This window comes from Heliangelus exortis, chromosome 1 (assembly GCF_036169615.1).
Source record: "Heliangelus exortis chromosome 1, bHelExo1.hap1, whole genome shotgun sequence".
Classification (NCBI taxonomy): Eukaryota; Metazoa; Chordata; class Aves; order Apodiformes; family Trochilidae; genus Heliangelus; species Heliangelus exortis.
In genome coordinates, this window is record NC_092422.1 from 3,495,847 (window position 1) to 3,515,172 (window position 19,326).

At 45.7% G+C, this 19,326-nt stretch overlaps 1 protein-coding gene across 1 annotated transcript in view; it reads left to right on the forward strand.

Annotated features, from left to right (window-relative positions):
* Positions 1 to 19,326, forward strand: part of MYO7A (myosin VIIA) — a 115,039-nt gene that overhangs the window by 89,089 nt on the left and 6,624 nt on the right. The window contains exons 28-44 of the mRNA XM_071766289.1: positions 804 to 893; positions 2,368 to 2,495; positions 4,501 to 4,627; positions 7,112 to 7,231; positions 7,904 to 8,077; positions 9,324 to 9,551; positions 10,420 to 10,590; positions 12,643 to 12,760; positions 13,028 to 13,154; positions 13,261 to 13,430; positions 13,552 to 13,742; positions 14,294 to 14,418; positions 14,881 to 15,038; positions 16,045 to 16,198; positions 16,310 to 16,465; positions 16,843 to 16,948; positions 17,564 to 17,677. Coding sequence (XP_071622390.1) covers positions 804 to 893; positions 2,368 to 2,495; positions 4,501 to 4,627; positions 7,112 to 7,231; positions 7,904 to 8,077; positions 9,324 to 9,551; positions 10,420 to 10,590; positions 12,643 to 12,760; positions 13,028 to 13,154; positions 13,261 to 13,430; positions 13,552 to 13,742; positions 14,294 to 14,418; positions 14,881 to 15,038; positions 16,045 to 16,198; positions 16,310 to 16,465; positions 16,843 to 16,948; positions 17,564 to 17,677 — 2,457 coding nt within the window. The remainder of the gene's footprint in view (positions 1 to 803; positions 894 to 2,367; positions 2,496 to 4,500; positions 4,628 to 7,111; positions 7,232 to 7,903; positions 8,078 to 9,323; positions 9,552 to 10,419; positions 10,591 to 12,642; positions 12,761 to 13,027; positions 13,155 to 13,260; positions 13,431 to 13,551; positions 13,743 to 14,293; positions 14,419 to 14,880; positions 15,039 to 16,044; positions 16,199 to 16,309; positions 16,466 to 16,842; positions 16,949 to 17,563; positions 17,678 to 19,326) is intronic.

A 19,326-nucleotide genomic window follows, 5' to 3' on the forward strand; every position in this document is an offset into this window, starting at 1 on the left:
CACTCTCAGTGTATTCTGGGATGTCACTGGAGGACTTTATCTCAGAACCCCTCCCAGATAAGACATTGCTCTGGATAAATCACAGGACTCAAAGTGTTGATCTGGTGTAAAATCAATCTTTTAAAAGCTGTTTAAATGGGGAGAAGTTTACTGGGTAAAAATGTGATTACCCTCTTCATTTTAATCCCACAGCTGGCGTAAAGCTGCCATAAAAGTAGAAAGCCAAGAGAAACTTGATGATGTGTAGGAAGTGCCTAGGTCTGTCCCACATAAAATGTATCCTTCTGGGGAATCAAATAGAGCCCAGAGGTGGTGAACAGTGATGAAACCATTGTGTGTAATTCCCTGTCCATGAATCCCTGGCTTGGTGGTTTCCAGCTCACAAATCTGCTGTGCCAATGGCTCAGAGAGTGGTCTTGCTTGTCTCGTGTGATGTAAGAACAAGCCTGACTGGGGAAGAGCAGAACTAGGTAAACATAAGTTGAATTAGAGAGTTACTATCTGGGAATAGAGTAAAAAAGAGAATAGAATCATTTCAGTTGGAAGGGACCTACATCATTCAACACAACTTTTTTTTCAGATGTCCCCAGTCTGTAGTTTTCATCTGGGGGAGGCTCACTGATTAGAGAATATCTACAAAATTCAGATCCAGACCTGGGTTATCACAGGGCACTGGAGTCTGGGTCCACACTCCTGGTTCCCACCAGCCTCTAAATTACCTTTCCCCTCTGCCCAGGATTGATGGTCTTTTGCAGGAGACCTCCATGTCTCACACCACTGCATCCACACCTCTTGCTTTGCAGAGTCCTCACATTGATGGGCACAAGAAGAACAGTGTGAGGCACAAACTGGTCTCCTTAACACTCAAGAAGAAATCCAAACTGACGGAGGAGGTGAGAGGCGACGCGTGGCCGCCTGGCAGCTCGAGTGCCCTTGGATTGTCTGCAGCCCTCTCTGACTCTCTTCTGCTTTTCCCTAGACAACATAGAACCAGCCCTCCTCTGGGTTTGGCGCTACCTGTCTCTCTGCCTGAAAGATTTAAGGAGTGTTTAAGGGGAAAGGTTGGCTTCCCGTGTCTCCTTGAGTCATTCTGCACCTCGCGCCGGCCTCCCCTCGGCTCCTCTTCTCCAGTCAGCCAGCACTCTCCCTCCCCTCCTTCCCAGCCCTCCATCCAGCTGCTGATAGCCCCCACCACCCTCTGATGGGCTGAGTGTTATCCCTGCTTTTAGTTTCCTGCCCTCCAGCTGTGGGCACAGGTAGCAGAGGTGGGGGTCTCCAAAAGCCCTCACCCATCTTCTGCTCCTCTCCAATGCCAAGGGGTAAACTCCTCGTGGGAACAGTTAGGCCAGGATGAGAGATTTTGGATAATTCATCCCAAATGAGGAGCAACGAATCTTTTGGGATGGTGATGGTGGCTGATGGGCTGTGTTATCCCTGCTTTTAGTTTCCTGCCCTCCAGCTGTGTGCATAGGTAGCAGAGATGGGGCCCTCGCCCATCTTCTGCTCCTCTCCAGTGCCAAAGGTTAAACTCCTGGTGAGAACAGTTAGCCTAGGATGAGAGATTTTGGATAATTCATCCCAAAATGAGGAGCAACAAATCTTTTGGGGTGGTGATGGTGGGGCGAAAGCAATGCAAAGACATAGATTCAGTCTTAATTTACACACTGTCTTGTCCACTTCCAGAGTGGGCACCATGTCACCAGGCTGTAGCTGCTTCAGAGCATGAAGATTGCTCTCTGAGATAGTCACCCTTTAGGTGTTAGTGGGGAGAAATAGGACCCATCCCAGCTCAGCCTAATGTGGGTGTCAACACCTCTCAGCTGAGAAAGGTTTGTCCTTCTCCAGTGGCTCTAGGAGGAGGCTGGGTTGAGGAGCTGAGACAGAGCTGGTAGGTGGACAAATGCCATCCCCATTTTCATAACCAGACCCAGGCTTATGTGGTTTCTGCTCTGCCATTAGCATGGGGAATTGGTCCATTTTGTCAGTGTCTGAATGATTTTTGAATATGACTGAGCTAAAGGGACAGGCAATAAGCTGGGGTTATTATAAAGCTCTTTGATGGCCCTCTCCCAGCTGTAAGTCCAGCTCAGAGCTGGGATGCCACTGTAGAAAACCTGGGCAAAGACCAAGCAGGTGGGAGCATGACTGGACAGGACCATTTTCAGCTTCACCCACCTGTGATTAAAGCCAGCAAAGCCCCCCTCCTCCCCTTGCCTTTAAAGTGCTAGATTGAAGAACTTCTGAGCCCCCTCCTGGATGGTGGAGGAGTCCTCCTGGGGGAGCACCACATATTTGGGATGGGGGTGGGGGGGTGGGGGGGCAGAGTAACTGGCTGTACTGAAAGAGTGCAATGTGTCTGGTTGGCAGGTGACAAAGAGGCTCCACGATGGAGAGTCCACACTGCAGGGAAACAGCATGCTGGAGGACAGACCCACCTCCAACCTGGAGAAGCTCCATTTCATTATTGGGAATGGCATCCTCAGGCCAGCCTTAAGGTTAGAAACCAAGACAAAAGTATGAACATGCCATTCTTTTCATACCTTCTTCCTTGAGCTATTCTTGAGCTATTCAAAGTAACTCTCTCTCTTTCTCTCTCTCTCTTTCTCTCTTTCTTTTTCTCGCTTTCTTTCCCTCCCTCCCTCCCTCCCTCCCTTCCTTCCTTCCTTCCTTCCTTCCTTCCTTCCTTCCTTCCTTCCTTCCTTCCTTCCTTCCTTCCTTCCTTCCTTCCTTCCTTCCTTCCTTCCTTCCTTCCTTCCTTCCTTCCTTCCTTCCTTCCTTCCTTCCTTCCTTCCTTCCTTCCTTCCTTCCTTCCTTCCTTCCTTCCTTCCTTCCTTCCTTCCTTCCTTCCTTCCTTCCTTCCTTCCTTCCTTCCTTCCTTCCTTCCTTCCTTCCTTCCTTCCTTCCTTCCTTCCTTCCTTCCTTCCTTCCTTCCTTCCTTCCTTCCTTCCTTCCTTCCTTCCTTCCTTCCTTCCTTCCTTCCTTCCTTCCTTCCTTCCTTCCTTCCTTCCTTCCTTCCTTCCTTCCTTCCTTCCTTCCTTCCTTCCTTCCTTCCTTCCTTCCTTCCTTCCTTCCTTCCTTCCTTCCTTCCTTCCTTCCTTCCTTCCTTCCTTCCTTTTCCTTCCTTCTTTCTTTTCTTTTTTCTTTTCTTTTTTTCTTTTTTTTTTTTTTTCTTTTTTTTTCTTTTTTTTTCTTTTTTTTTTCTTTTTTTTCTTTTTTTTCTTTTTTTTCTTTTTTTCTTTTTTTTCTTTTTTTCTTTTTTTTCTTTTTTTCTTTTTTTTCTTTTTTTTCTTTTTTTTCTTTTTTTTCTTTTTTCTTCTTTTAAATTTGTGTGCATCTTTACAAAGTTCTCCTTTTGTTCATTTTTCTGGTTGTGTTGCACAATATGGGCTGGGTCATGTTCCTAACTGTCCATCAGAGACCTGATGGAAAGACCACAGAGAGGGACTAAAGCATTTCTGAAGGTGCCTGTGGCTACCAGATTGGGGTTATTTTAACACTCCCTATTGCCTTTCAGAACACTTTGTTTTCCACTTGACCACTTAGATTTCTTCTGCTTGTGTGAATGTTTTAACAAAAAACTCAAACTCATTTCAGCTACTAAGTTGAGCAATCAGAAACTGGAAAGTGCCCCATTAAGGCCAACTGCACATCTTTGATTTATCCTGTTAATGAGTCTGTGTTATGATACAACCTTTTTTATGTCATCTTATGCTCTTTTCACCCACTCCTATCTGCTCACTGCAGGGTGGGCTTCCTCGTCTGATAACCAGCTCCTCTGATTTTCATTTTCTCCTCTCAGTTCACCATGAAACCCTTTGCCTTTTCTACTCTAAGTCTGCCCTGAAGTGTCTCATGGGGTTTTCCCATGGGGTTTGTCAGTGCTACAGATGGGCCAACATATTTGCTGCCTCTCATATAGTTGAGGAAGTGCCATTATCCTTTATTTTGCATTCAGAAAGCTAAGGTGAAAGTCAAAAGTGGACATTAATTCCCAAATTGAGATGTCTTTCAATGTACAAGATGTAAAAGCTGGACAAACCTTGACCTCTGCTGGAGCTGATAGTTCCCAAGATCAGGTGTTTCAAGGGGAGCAGCCAGCAAATGCAGACTCTCAGATGATGCTGTCATAGTGTAGGAAACTCTCTTGGTATCAGTGAGAAGTATTTGTGAGAAACCAGGGCAGACTCCTTCATCCTGAGGTGAGACTGATTTTCCTTGAACCTTGAGACTCCCTTTTATTTCTCTCCATCTCTAAGCAGTGTCAGTCAGGCTGGGGAATCTTAACTGAAGCACAGGGATGTTCCAGGACTGGTGATGGATGGCATTTTAGAGACAATCCAATGAGCAGGGTTACCCCCATTAGGGCAGTTAAATTGATATCTTTGCCAATCTAAAATAAACTTTTACCTATCAGTCACATACAGGCATGGTCTGGCTCAAGCTCTGCTCATGTTGAAAAATTCTAATAGTTTTTTTTTTTCTTTTCAATTGCTATTGCAGGGATGAAATCTATTGTCAAATCTGCAAGCAGCTGACCCAGAACCCATCCAAAAGCAGCCATGCCAGGGGTTGGATCCTGATGTCCCTCTGTGTGGGATGTTTTGCTCCCTCCGAGAAGTTTGTGAAGGTAAATTGTAGATGTTGTTAGATGTTGTAGATGTTGATTACTTATCTGCCAATACATTTTCTTTTCCATCCATGGGACCCAGCTTTTCTCCTAGGTTTCACAGTAGAGGGAATCCTGGTCTTTATCTCTGCCAGGAATGAAAACAACACAAAGTTCCTATGAAAAGTGTGCATGAACCCAAATTCAAGGTCTAAAGTAGATCACGAGTCACTTCTGTGAAGTGATTCTCCTTCTTGTGACTGTTAAGAGAGTGCAGACAACCAGTTCAGATGATGCCTCCTGCAGCACTGGGAATGTCTGAAGTTGTGATTAAGTGAATAGTGTCAGGGAAGTTGATTGTGGAAGGCTGCAAGTGGAATTTGCACACCCAGAAGAGCTCTCATTTCTCCTGTTGCCTCTGACATGCAAAGGTATTTTAGTTCATTTAAGCATCTACTGGCTTTGACATCAAATTTGGCAAGGAATAGTATCCCACAGTTAATTATAAGTTAATGCAAAAAAATTTCCACATAGAAAGGGAAGGGTTTAATTTACCTGGAAGTGTGGACCTGCTCCCAACCCTGCTGCAGATAAAGATATTCCATTAATTTCCATAGATGTCATATTAGGTACTGGGTCCTCAGCACTGAACGAGCTGGAGCCAAGAATAGAAATTCTTCCTTCATCCCCAGACCTTGCCAGTATGAAAGCTAATAAAGCAGATAAATCCCTGGCAAAGTGGCAGAAAATTAAATTATGTCTGGAAATGAGATCTGAGGAAGTATGCCACAGGAGGCTGTGTGAGTTTAAATCTTTAATAGTGGAAGATTATTTTAGGAGGGTGAAGAACTTCCCAGAAATACTTCATGAGTAGCTCTGGAGACTCAGATATAGAATCACAGAATGGTTTGGGTTGGAAGGGACATTTAAGGCTCATCTAGTCCAATCCTTCTGCAATGATCAGGGACATCTTCAATTAGATCAGGTTGCTCAGAGCCCTGTCCAACCTGACCTGGAATGTTCCCAGAGATGGGGGGGGCATCTACCACCTCTCTGAGCAACCAATGACAATATTTCAAAGTACCTCTGCCCAAGGGTAGCCTGGAGAAGAGAAGGCTCTGGGGAGAGCATCTTCCAGTCCCTGAAGAGGCTACATGAAAGCTAGAAAGGGTCTTTTTACAAGGGCGTGGAGTGATAGGACAAAGGGAAATGTTTTCAAACTGGAAGAGGGGGATTGAGATGAGTTATAAGGAAGAATTTCTTTTGCCTGAGAGTTGTGAGACACTTGCCCAGGTTGCCCCATCCCTGGAAGTGTTGAAGGCCAGGTTGGATGGGGCTTGGAGCAACCTGGTCTGGTGGGAGGTGTCTGTCCATGGCAGAAGGGTTAGAATTAGATGATCTTTAAGGTCCCTTCCAACCCAAACCATTCTAGGTTTGTATGGTTCTATGATTTAGCTGATAATGAAGCACTCTTAGAGCTGTTTTCCTACACCCAAATATGAAAGTCACACCTTGGAAGGCATTAGAAGCCTTCATTGCATCATATCTTAAACAAAGATCAAGGCACATTAGCACTTCTGTTCTTATCTTTCTTTCAACTAATAATGGACTTAGGTGGCAACGTTCAACTACAAGGAAGGAGAAACACAAAAAAATTATAGTTACATAGTTCATTATAAATAGCTGAAGTAAAACTACACTTTTACACAGCATCAGCTGCTTGCTGTCACGTGCAACAGCTCCCATCCCTAGAACCTGGCTGCATCTTGTTATTTCAGAGTTTTTCTCTGAGTTAGGATTGACAGAGATATTTATGGGCTGCCAGTGTCATCAAGCATTCTGTGTTACTGAAGGAACAGCCATGTGGTATCATTTAGAGAACTCTTTATCTATCTAGAAAGTCTTTCTGAAAAATAAGATTTACAGAACTCTCAGTCTTAGCTACCTTTTTGCCCACAATATTTATATTTATGTGACATTTTCCCAATGTGTTCTTTCATATTGTGGAAGTCACTGGATTTAATTTTCTCTACATTAACGTGGTTGTATTTTTAGCATAGGGTGAAGGCTTCAAATTCTGGTTCAGGGTCTTCTAAAAGACAATTTAAAATCTAACTAAAGCAAAATCTGTTTAACAAAATTGTTAAAGTTCTTTTTTACTGAGAGCTGAGAGTCCTGAGTGGTGTTTGCTTGTCATTACTCATAGGTCTTTTTCATTCACTCTTTTTTTTTTTTTTTTTTTGGCAAACATTCTGTAACATTTTATAACACATCTTTAAAATACAGAAATAGAAATAGCAGCAATAGTAGGAACAGAAAAGCTGCTGCACTGGATTCAACCAAAGCTCTCTCTTGGCTGATACCTTACCTCCACCAAGGCCAGAAATAGACAACATAAGAGGGTGCAGATTGTCCAGCTATCCATAAAACATTGGGTTTTAACCTTGGCAAATACTTGGCCTCCAGAACTGGTGGTCTAACTGATGTGTTCCCTGCTGCCACCAGTATTTAAGGAACTTCATCAATGGAGGCCCTCCAGGTTATGCTCCCTATTGTGAAGAGAGGCTGAGGAGGACATTTGCCAATGGGACAAGGACACAGCCACCCAGCTGGCTGGAGCTGCAGGTATGAGCCCTTCCCTCCACCCCCTTCCCAGGAAGCTGGGCCTCAGGGTTTGAGTTTTTCATTATCACGGGAGCCACATCTCTGGTTGGACAGAAAGGAGAGCAAAAGACCTGTTACATTCAAGAATTTTCAGGTATTTCCAAGATACAGCATTCCCCGTGCATCCTGGCTTTGCTCCAGAGTATGTTGAAGATCAATCCCTTTGGCTACATCAATATTTGTAAATTAAATGTGCTCGAGAATGCTGACATGGAGTAAGCCCCCATAGTATGTTAGGAAAGTGTCTTCCAAATGAAGGTGGCTGCAGGCAAAGTGCCAACTGGGAATGGTCCCTTGGTTGGGGATAGATGAGATGGAACAGGCGGTTTATACAATAATTGCTCATTTTCTAGCTGGTTCACCAGCATAGACAGCTGTGCTCCAGTGCCCAGGAACATTCCCAAGCATGTTTGAATTTATTGGATGAGGCATTTTGATGACTGAATGCATTAAATAAAAAATCAGGGATTTCCAAGTGCTTCCAGTGGCTGGTGGGACATGGTAGGGTTGAGAAGCAGCCAGCCAGGGGGACCAGAAATCAGAAAATGCTTACCACAGGGGAGTGGAAGGCCACATAGTCTTGATGGGACTGAAACACACATACCTTGATAAAGTTTGGCTTCATTCTGTTAGGCAACCAAGTCCAAGAAACCCATCATGCTGCCTGTCACCTTTATGGATGGGACAACGAAAACGCTGCTGACCGACTCCGCAACGACCGCCAAGGAACTCTGCAATTCTTTGGCTGACAAAATCAGCCTGAAGGACAGATTTGGCTTCTCACTTTACATTGCACTTTTTGACAAGGTACATCTTCAGTTATGTTCCTGGGTAGCTTTGAGAAAGAAGAGGGAGGTTCTCCTTGCCTTCACGTGTTTTTGCAGAAGGACCCAGCAAAACGTCCAGCCTTGAGGTCAGAAAGGAACATTTCTATAGTGCCAGTGTGATTTTCATACTGAGAGTAGTCAAACACAGGAGCAGTGTTGTTGAGACACTATGAAATCTCCTTCCTTGGAGATATTCAGATATTAACAGAAGGCATGGAGCAACCTGATCAAAAAGGGACCTGCTCACACCATTGGGCTAGGCCAGAAACCTCCCGAAATGCCTTTCCACCTGCATTACTCTGTGATGCTAAACTCTTACTCTTGGTCAAAATACTTTGAGGGAGTTTTTGAGTAAAGCAAACATCCTGGATGTTTCTGCAAAGGAGCAACTAGGATGGATTGGAAAGCTAATGGTGGAAAATAAGCTTCCAAAATGAGCTAAATTCCTGACGGCCATACATGCAGTGGCATTTAACCCTATTCATTTAACATAAGAACGCAGGTTTTTCAGAAATTCCATAAAAATAAAGGTGAGGATAAATGAGAATGGGGAAAAAAAGAAAAGACCTAGGGTAAAATTTCATCAGGTGAAAGCCTTTTTCATCAGGCAAGCCAGTGTAACAATTATTCCTACACCTGCTATGTAAGAGGACAAAGTACACTCTGACCTCCAGGTATGGCCACCTTTGCCTGTAGGTGGAGAAGGAAATGGTTTATACTTCATCCTTGTAGTCTTTTTTGGGGAGACATTCATCCAAGGATGTTCACTCTGAGGAGTGCTTTAGGGCTTCATGCCAGCCCATAGTGAGAAGACAGAGGTGATAAATTCTTCTCAAACAGGACAGGCTTTTTATTCTGGGTTTGGCTGATGCTCAGCATGGTTCTTTCCAAGTCTGTGACTTTGAAACAGGGTGTCTCTAAGCCCAGTATGAACAAACAATACTTCATAATGGGACTGCTGGTTTGCTAGTTCATATTTAGTCAGTTCTCCTCTCATTCTGGGTGGGGAATTGTGGCTGGAAACAAAATGGCACACCCAGATATGCTCTAAACCTCTTCAGTCTTGGCCGACAAGTAGCGCTAGATACTTTGATTTGTATTGATTAGACAGGAAGGCTGGGTTAGAGCCTCAGAGATGGATGTCTTTACCTGGAGAAGTCAGCATTTCTTTGGGTGAATGTCACATTTCTTTGAGTGAATGTCACATTTCTCTCTGCCCTGGGCAGGTCTCCTCCCTGGGGAGTGGCAATGACCACGTGATGGATGCTGTGTCTCAGTGTGAGCAGTACGCCAAGGAGCAGGGAGCGCAGGAGCGCAACGCCCCGTGGCGCCTCTTCTTCAGGAAGGAAATCTTCACCCCTTGGCACAACCCCAACGAGGACAACGTGGCCACCAACCTCATTTACCAACAGATTGTGCGAGGGGTTAAGTTTGGGGAGTACCGCTGTGACAAGGTGAGGGATCACAGCAGCTCCTGGGCTGGTCCAACCTGTATCCTTGGCATCTCCACCAAATAGGATGAGGCATCTTCCTCCTGGAACTCCTGCTAGCTTGGGGATTGTGGTGTTCACTTGGGATGGCTACAAGAATCAAAACCTCTTGGCTGGGGAGAGACTGGATACTTCCATGTGTTGCCTGAGAACTCTCTTCTGGTGAATTTTGGATGGGAGAGTGAATGGCCACTTCATCCACCCTAAAATTGTAGAACAGTTTGGGTTAGAAGGGACCTGAAAGGTCATCTCGTTCCAACACCCCTGCCATGGACAGGTTTCACTAGACCAGGTTGCTCCAAGCTCCATTCAACCTGGCCTTCCAGGGATGGGACAGCCTCAGTTTGGAAGGTCACAGGTACTCTGTAACCAGAGGACCAGGTCAGGAGTACACAGAAGGACCCTGTTTGGTGAACCCTGCTAAGTCTTAGACATGAGAGATCTTTTTTTTGCCACAGATCACCCACTGCTGGGTGCAGGCATCAGAAGCAGAGTGAAGTGCAAGGGCAGACTGAGATGAACATGATTTTATGGTTGGACTTATCTTTTCCAACCTAAATGATTCCATGATTCTATGTTCACGCACAGTACAGGGTTTCATGGTGCTGGGCACTGAACATGTTAAGGTTTAATCAAAGCCTTAAGTGGTCAGACTCCTGAATTCAGCTGTGCAAAAAGCACTGGTGAAGTTCTGCTGAAAGGAAGCATCCCCACACCAATCTGAAGCAGCAGGAAACCCAACCTCCACACAGAGTTCCTTGAGTGATAGAGGGTGGATGTTGAGGTCATGGCCTGGTAACAACATTAACTTGGCTTGTTTGGACTCCCACAGGAAGAAGATCTGGCAGAACTGGCTTCCCAGCAGTACTATGTGGATTATGGGTCAGAGATGGTGCTGGAAAGGCTGCTAAACCTAATTCCATCCTACATCCCAGACAGAGAGATCACAGCTTCAAAAACAGTGGAAAAATGGGCTCAGCTCATTATAGCTGCACATAAAAAGGTGGGGACAATAGATGGACCAAGGCCCAAGCCATCCTTCAGTAGCTTCATGGGCCTTTTAAATGTATCTTAGACATCATGGCTAGAGAGCAACCAGGCAGAAAGGGACCTGGGAGTCTGGATTGACAGGAAGCTGAACATGAGCCAGCAGTGTGCCCAGGTGGCCAAGAAGGCCAATGGCATCCTGGGCTGGCTCAGGAACAGCGTGGCCAGCAGGTCCAGGGAAGGGATTCTGCCCCTGTGCTCAGCTCTGGTGAGGCCACACCTCGAGTCCTGTGTCCAGTTCTGGGCCCCTCAGTTCAGGAAGGACATCGAGGTCCTAGAGCAGGTCCAAAGCAGGCAACTGGGCTGGTGAAGGGACTCGAGCACAGACCCTATGAAGAGAGGCTGAGGGAGCTGGGGGTGTTCAGGCTGGAGAAGGCTCAGGGGAGACCTCATCACTCTCTACAACTCCCTGAAAGGAGGTTGGAGCCGGGGGGGGTTGGGCTCTTTTCCCAGACGACTTTAAACAAGACAAGAGGGCATGGTCTTAAGTTGTGCCAGGGGAAGTTTAGGTTAGATATTAGAAAGAATTTCTTTACTGAGAGGGTGATCAGACATTGGAATGGGCTGCCCAGGGAAGGGTGGACTCTCCGTCCCTGGAGATATTTAAAAAGAGACTGGATGTGGCACTGAGTGCCATGGGCTGGGAACTACAGCAGTAGTGGGTCAAGGGTTGGACTTGGTGATCTCTGAGGTCCCTTCCAACCCAGCCAATTCTATGATTCTATGATCATAGCTCAGTTCTTAGCCTGGCCTGAAGCTAAAGCAAAGAGAAAGGGAGGTTTTGTACTACCCGCATTCACCTTTACCACTGGTTTTGTGGCAAGAAGACAACCTGTAGAAATTCACTATGAGAAGCAAAGTGCCATCTTTAGGGTTTTATTCCTGGTAGACAGGATTGTGGTGGTGTTGGTTGTATTACAGTGGAGGTTCATGTGTCCAGACAATGTCAAGACTTTATTGTGCCAAGTTTTGTATAAACCTCCCCATTACCCATAACCAATGACCCACCATGAGGACTGCCCATCCAGGCATGAGAATTGGCATTCATTTAACAGCAGGCCCCAGCTTCGGATTAAGACCCCTAAAATGTACCCATCTCTACGTGTTCTAGAAGTCTCACCTCCTGTTATATCAGCATCTCCTATTACTGCTGATGGAGACCCAAGGATGCAATTGAGTTGGATCTTCCAGGTCCTCCATCAACCTGTCAGCTGCATACAGAAGTCTCAGATATCTGAGGATGTCTGAAATGGAGCCAGATGCCTGTGCTTAGGGGCTGTTGAGTGTCACTTTCCACCCAAAGGACTGAAAAGCTTTAAAGGTAGACACTACCTCAGGTTTCCTACCTACTGGGTTTGTTCAGTCTTAAGAGAAGAAGGCTTAGAGGAGACCTCATCACCAAATTCCAAGGCTTTAAGAAGATGGGGAAGATCTCCAGTCTTAAGAAGGTGGAGACTCCCTTTTTACAAAGAGTTAGATGTCAAAGACAAGTGTTAATAGGTGCAAGCAGATCCCAACTGGACACCAGAAGAAACTTTTTCACAATAAGAACAGTCTGACACTGGAAAAATCTCCACAGGTGGATTCACCAGTATTGGATATTTTGAAGATTCAGCCAGCAGGATACTGGGCCATCTTGTCTAGACTGTGCATTTGCAAAGGTTGGTCCAGGTGATCTGCTAGGTCACTTCCAACCTGATATTCTATGATTCTGTGATGATGTGGGAAAGCCAAAGTGGGAAAGCCAAGATGAATCCCATGCAGACTGGTCACTCTAGATGCTTGCACAGCCTTCTCAGAGGTCTGAAGTGGAACCCAAAATTTGACCAGAACTTTGTCCAATATATCACATGATCCTGCAGGACTTTCGCCCTTGCCCTCATTGAGACCTAAACTAATATTAGTTCTGAGAACTTCAGGTGACATTAATTATTTGGGGTTTTTTTCTCTTTTTCTGGCTATAACTGGGTTTGTTCTTCATGTTGGTTGTAATTTGCTTTGTCTGCAGGGAATTTATACTCAGAAGAGGACAGACCCCAAAAAAGTCAAGGAAGAGGTAGTGGATTTTGCACGTTTCAAGTGGCCTTTGCTGTTTTCTCGATTTTACGAAGCCTTCAAATTCTCAGGTGAGTCAGTAGAACACAGGATGCTCCAAAGCAAAGGAGAGACAGGGACTCCACAAATAAATTAATGGACCATCTAGCTGGTCCTTTTTGGATAAATTATTTTTTGTTGCATCCACATAAGAAACAGCTGAAGCTGTGAGTCCACCATTATTTCTCTTACTAAAAGTGACGCTGATTTTTTTTATTATTATTATTGCATCACACTTTGAAATTTTCAGTATCCTAATACCCTTCATGAACTGCTTAGATGTATTTTCTTCAACCCAGGACCAAGCCTGCCAAAAAATGATGTGATTGTAGCTGTCAACTGGACAGGGGTATACTTTGTGGATGAGCAGGAGCAGGTTCTCCTGGAGCTCTCTTTCCCCGAGATCACAGCTGTGTCAAGCAGCAGGTAAGGAGAAACAGACTTAGCTGGAGATCCCACCCTAAACCAGACTTTTCCCAGGCAAAGCCATTATCTGTCTTGTTTATGTCTCCTATAAAAAAATGTATCCTAGAGGGGGAAAGCTGCAAGGGCAGAGCTTCACCTTGGCCACTATTAAAGGTGATGAATACACTTTCACCTCCAACAATGCTGAGGATATCCGGGATCTGGTGGTGACTTTCCTTGAAGGGCTAAGGAAAAGATCCAAGTATGTGGTCACTCTCCAAGACAACCCAAACCCTGGTAAGTAGGGTGTCCCAAACCAGAAGTAAAGATACAAACAGATAAATTATTCCCCAGGGGTATGGCAAAAAAAATTAAAAAAAGAAAGAACGCAACAAAATAATGGGTGCTTTTCTTGCAGTGGGAGAAGAGTCTGGGTTCCTCAGCTTCCTCAAGGGAGATCTCATAGTTCTGGACCAGGACACAGGAGAACATGTGATGAACTCAGGGTGGGCTAATGGGTTCAATGAAAGGACCAAGCAGAAAGGGGATTTCCCAACTGATTCTGTCTACGTCCTGCCCACAGTCACCATGCCCCCACTGGAGATAGTGGTAAGATGTCTTACAGAATGGCTCCATACAAAGGCCCAGGAGGTCAAAGCCTTTCTGAAGTAGCAAGATGTTGGCCAGAGCCTCCCTGATGATAAGGTGGAAAGCAAAGTGGCCCAGAGAGGTGACAAACAGAAGGGATCTCATCCTTTCTTCTGGTCTTGTCACTTGGAACACCACATGCATGTCACTTGGAAGGTCCATGAATCCTGCTCCATCCCTTCAGTTGGCCTGATTACTTGGATTACTTGGATATTGATGTGTGTATCTGAGGTTGGAGGGAATTCCTGTATGGAGCTGTAGGATCCAAAGCACATTATTTTCATTAGGAATTGATCCACACTATGGAAACATTTGTTATTCCTTGCATTACTGATAGAGAGTGGCACAGAGAAATGACAGTTGTGTGGTTCTTACTGACTATTAACTGGAATGAATGAGTTCTTCTTATTCAGTCACTGTTCTTTTCATTTTTGTATCTGCTTTCTTTCTGAATGCATCAGGTGTGAATTATATCAAATATATTGAGTGACAGAGATGTTTCCATCCCACAGGCTCTGGTCACAATGACCCCTGACCAACGACAAGATGTTATCAGAACTTCTCAGCTGGCAATTTCAGACAGTGAAGAGAGAGTAAAGCCATACACCTTGGAGGAATTTTCCTATGATTATTTTAGGTGATTGTGGGTTTTTTTAACCATCCTCAGAAATTATAGGAAAAGGAATCCAGAAAGGATTCATGGAAACACAGAATGGTTTGGGTTGGAAGGGACCTTAAATATCATCCAGTTCCAACCCCTCCTGCCATGGGCAGGGACACCTCCCACTGGACCCACTGGACCCACTGGACCAGGTTGCCCTAAGCCCCCAACACTTCCAGTAAGGGGGAAGCCACAATTTCTCTGGAGTAGAGAAGTTTGTTTTGGTGTTAGTACCTGGGTAAGGTCCATAAGGGACTTTTATGAGCCCTGGGAAAGTACAAATGGATATCTTTGGAGATAGATACTTCTTAGACAGTGAAGTTCTCCTTGGTGTAAGAGCTCATTACCCAGGTGTTGTAGCAACCTTCCCATGTGAAACACTGGCCCCAAGCTATCCCTTTTATCCATGTAACCTCTCCACTTTTCCTTTGCCACCAGGCCACCTCCCAAACACACTCTGAGCCGGGTCATGATCACCAAGAACCGTGGGAAGGACAAGCTGTGGTGTTACACCCGTGAGCCCATCAAACAACCATTGCTGAAAAAGATCCTGGGCAGTGAGGAGCTGTCCCAGGAAGCCTGCATGGCCTTCATTGATATCCTTCCACTCCCTGGGGAACCCATCTCTCCAAGATGCATCTGCTGTGGAAGGCTGCAGCCCTTATCAGTGTGGATGCAAAGCAATCCCCATGGCCTTGGGGAGAGGGATTTGGTGCCTGACTGCCTGGCAGAGTGTACACAGCATGGGAGAGATGAGTTGAGCACAGATGTAGATACAATCAGTTGAATTAGTCGTTATTTTTGGGGGGGGGCTTTGCTCTAGGACTCAAACTTCATGATTTGAACAGCTGGTCTAAGCCTGCTACCAATTAATATTACATTATAGCTGCTACTACTGCCTTCCTCTTACTAGCACATAGTAACAGAAGGAAGAATTAAGAGAACTGGCAAAAAAATAAGAGGATATTTGCAATTTCATCCTTCACCTCTTGTTGTGTCATGCATGTTAATTCAGAAACCTGTGGGCTGTTCTCATGCAGAACAGTTGCCATATCACAGGATGGCTTCTATCACTGCAGCTCCACTGGTGTCTGACTCCTCTGAAAATCTGGCAATTTTACAGTGGTACCTGTACTGTTACCAAGTGACATATGATCACGTGAACCTTTCTTGGGTATGTGTATGTTCCCAATCATGGAAAGGTTTGGGGTGGAAGGGACTTTTAAAAATCACCTAGTTCACAGGGACACCTTCCACTATATCAGGATGCTCAAGGCCCCAGCCTGGCCTTGAACACCCCAACTTCCCTGGGCAACCTGAGCACCCTCACAGAAAAGAATTTCTTCCTAAAATCTAATCTAGACCCCTGAATCTGACCTAATCTTGACCTCAAAATAATTTCTTCATGCTGGTGTGATGCTTAGGAAAGGTAGAGAGCTTGCTGGACATCTAAAGCAATTTAAAGCCTTTACCATACACTGTGCCCTCTCCACCACACTGCAGGGACTTCTTTAGTCCTGTGTAGGATATCTTCATCACATCATTGACAGAAGGGCTTCCCCAACCATCCTGGTTAGCTGATCCTTGACTCCTGCCTCCCACCTGTGCTGAAGTATATGGGTGACTACCCATCCAAAAGGACCCGCTCAGTTAATGAGCTGACAGACCAAATATTTGAAGGTGCCTTGAAAGCAGAACCCCTGAAGGATGAAATCTACTGCCAGACCCTCAAGCAGCTCACAGACAACCACATCAAGTAAGAGTTTTTCATACCTCTTGGCTCAAATGCACTAGGAGTGTTTTGGGCAAAGTAGATCTGAAGAGTTTGTGGTGTGATTTTATTCCTCCTGGGTCTCTCCTCCTGTAGGTACAGTGAAGAGAAAGGTTGGGAGCTGTTGTGGTTGTGTACAGGCCTTTTCCCTCCAAGTAACATCCTTCTGCCCCATGTGCAGAGGTTCCTGCAGTCCAGGAAACATCACCCCTTGGCATCAGACTGCATCCAGAGACTCCAGAAAGCCCTGAGGTATGGCCCCAAAAGGCATCTTAGTCCTGACCATCCAAACGTGTGTGTAAAAATACAAGAAATATTTTGGTGAATGACAGTGACGTCAGGTGAAAAATGTCACTGGTTAGCTTGGGAAAAATAGAGATTGATTTACTCAGCTTCACCATGCCAGCTCCATTTAATTCACCTACAACCTAACCCAAATGCACATTCCCCATTCCAATTCTCTCTCCTCTTCAGGAGTAGGAAACATTCTAATATTAAGAAATCAGCCAAAGTTACCAAAAAAAAAAAAAAAAAAAAAAAAAAAAAAAAAAAAAATGTGTTTAACTGGAAGATTTAAACAAAGGGTTCAGGTTTTGATGCTGTGGCACTGTCCACCTCCTCTGTTGTAGGAATGGATCCAGAAAGTACCCACCCCATCTGGTAGAAGTGGAAGCCATTCAACACAAAACCACTCAGATTTTCCACAAGGTTTACTTCCCTGATGACACCGATGAGGTAAGAAGCAGAGAAAGGAACTCTTCTGTCAGGATGGCTGTCAGTTTTCTCAGTAAGATCTCAGAACAAGCTAATATTAGATCTGGTTCAGAAAAACTTGGCTTGTCTAGAAGACTCTGGACCAGAGCAGCGTAAGAAAAGCTCATCCTTATCTCCCCTGACCAACCAAAATCAACCCTAGGGGCTTGATTGACTACAATTCATGGGTTTTAAGGTGTGGATGCTACAAAAAATTGACTTCCCCATTACCATTGGAGAGCCAGTTGGGACAAATCAGCCTGGAAGTACCTCTCTCTTTCTTTACTACCAGACAAGGAACTCTGACAATCTAACTGTTAAATCAGAAAAATCTCTTGAGTTGCCTGGGGAGCCTTGGATAAGCCAGTACAGGATCCAGCTGGAGAATCCTAAAGCACTACAGTACAGTAGTAGCATGGCTGAGCTTCTGGAAGCATCCATTCCCAGAGCCACAGTCCATAATGCCACTGGTTTCACTGGTTTCACTGGTGATGGGCACCTAAATGCCTTCATCTGAGCCTAGGGTTCCTCAGAAGGAACCATGAAGTGGAAATTAACTTTGAGACAGCAGTGGTGAGGATCTTCCTGTCTTTGTAGGCATTTGAGGTGGAGTCCAGCACAAAAGCCAAGGACTTCTGCCAAAACATCTCCAACAGGCTGCTCCTGAAGTCCTCTGAGGGCTTCAGCCTCTTCGTCAAAATCTCTGACAAGGTGAGTGACCCAATATCCCAGTTTAGTGGATCTGGGCAGACCAAAAAGCAGAGGATGGAATTGTTGTCTATCACCCCCCCTCCTCCACCCATCCCAAGAGAGGATAAAAGGGGAATAAGGATGGCAGACTTAAAAGTTGGGAATTAGAACTGAAACAGGTTTATTAGAACAGGGGAAAGGCAGTAACAGGATAAGGATACAAATATACAGGGATATCCCTGTAGGGATAAGGAACAAATATACAAATGTATGCAAATATACATACAACTTGGTCTCAATACTGGCAGGGATGGGTGCCTGAGGGCCCTTTGCAGCAGGGCTGGCTCAGAAGAGGGGTCCGTGTCTCTTCCCAGCATCCAGTGGATGGGCAAACAATGGGATGGAACACTGACCCCTCCATGTTCTGTCTCTCTCAGATCCCTCAGGGTCCTAAGGACCCTCTCTTTAGGTCCTTGTATATGACAGGCTGGGGCAGCCCTGAGATCTTTGGGGTGACCCAGCTGCCAGAGCATTGGTGATGCCAGAGCTATGTGCACCCTCACAGCTACCCTGGGTGCATTTCTGTGCAATCCCTGTGGTGTTCCTAAGTCAGATCCAACCTGCTCCAGGTGAGACTTGAAGTCCTATGGCCCTGGCTTACAGCCGTCATCCCAATGGTCTTAAAACAGGCAGGCAAAGCTCTTCTAGGCTGTTGCTGAGCTGGGTGTATAAGAATGATTGATGAGAAGTTCAGCTTGAGCCAGCAATGTGTGCTGGTAGCCCAGAAAACCAACTGTGTCCTGGGCTGCATCACCAGCAGCAGGACCAGCAAGTCAAGGGAGGGGGTTCACCCCCTCTGCTCTGCTCTCATGAGACCCCCCCTGCAGTGCTGGGTCCAGTTCTGGAGCCCCCAACACCAGAAGGAGATGGAGCTGTGGGAGTGAGTCCAGAGGAGGCCCAAAAAGATGATCAGAGGGCTGGAGCAGCTCTGGAGCCAGGCTGAGAGAGTTGGGGTTGTTCAGCCTGGAGAAGAAAAAATTCTGGGGGAGACCTTAGAGCATCTCCCAGTACCTGAAGGGGCTCCAAGAAAGCTGAAGAGGGATTTTTATAAGGCCATGGAGTGATAGGACAAGGAGGAACAGTTTCAAACTGAAAGAGGGGAGATTTAGATGAGATCTTAAGAAGAAACTATTTCCTGTGAGGGTGGTGAGACCCTGGCCCAGGCTGCCAAGGGAAGCTGTGGCTGCCCCATCCCTGGAAGAGTCTCACCCCAGGTTGGATGGGGCTTGGAGCAACCTGGGCTGTGGGAGGGGTCCCTGCCCATAGCAGGGGGTTGGAACTAAATCATCTTTGAGGTCCCTTCTGACCCAAACCAATCTGTGATTCGAGAAAAAGACTAAATAAGAAAAAGGTGGACTTTTGAGCTTCCTCAGGTAACTGCAAAAAATCTGTAGATATCATTAAGAGAAATTAATTGCTTCAGGGAAGCTGCAATAAGGAGGAGTGGGTGACTTTAGAGACAGGACCTGCAGCACACTGCTGGCCACCTGTAACACACCAGTGTCACTGGGGCAAAGCAGTGAGAAAAAACCCCAGGAGGTGGGGCAATGGGCAACCCTCCTTGGGGCCTCTTACCTCTTACTTGCTCAGCCTTTGTAACCATGCACTCT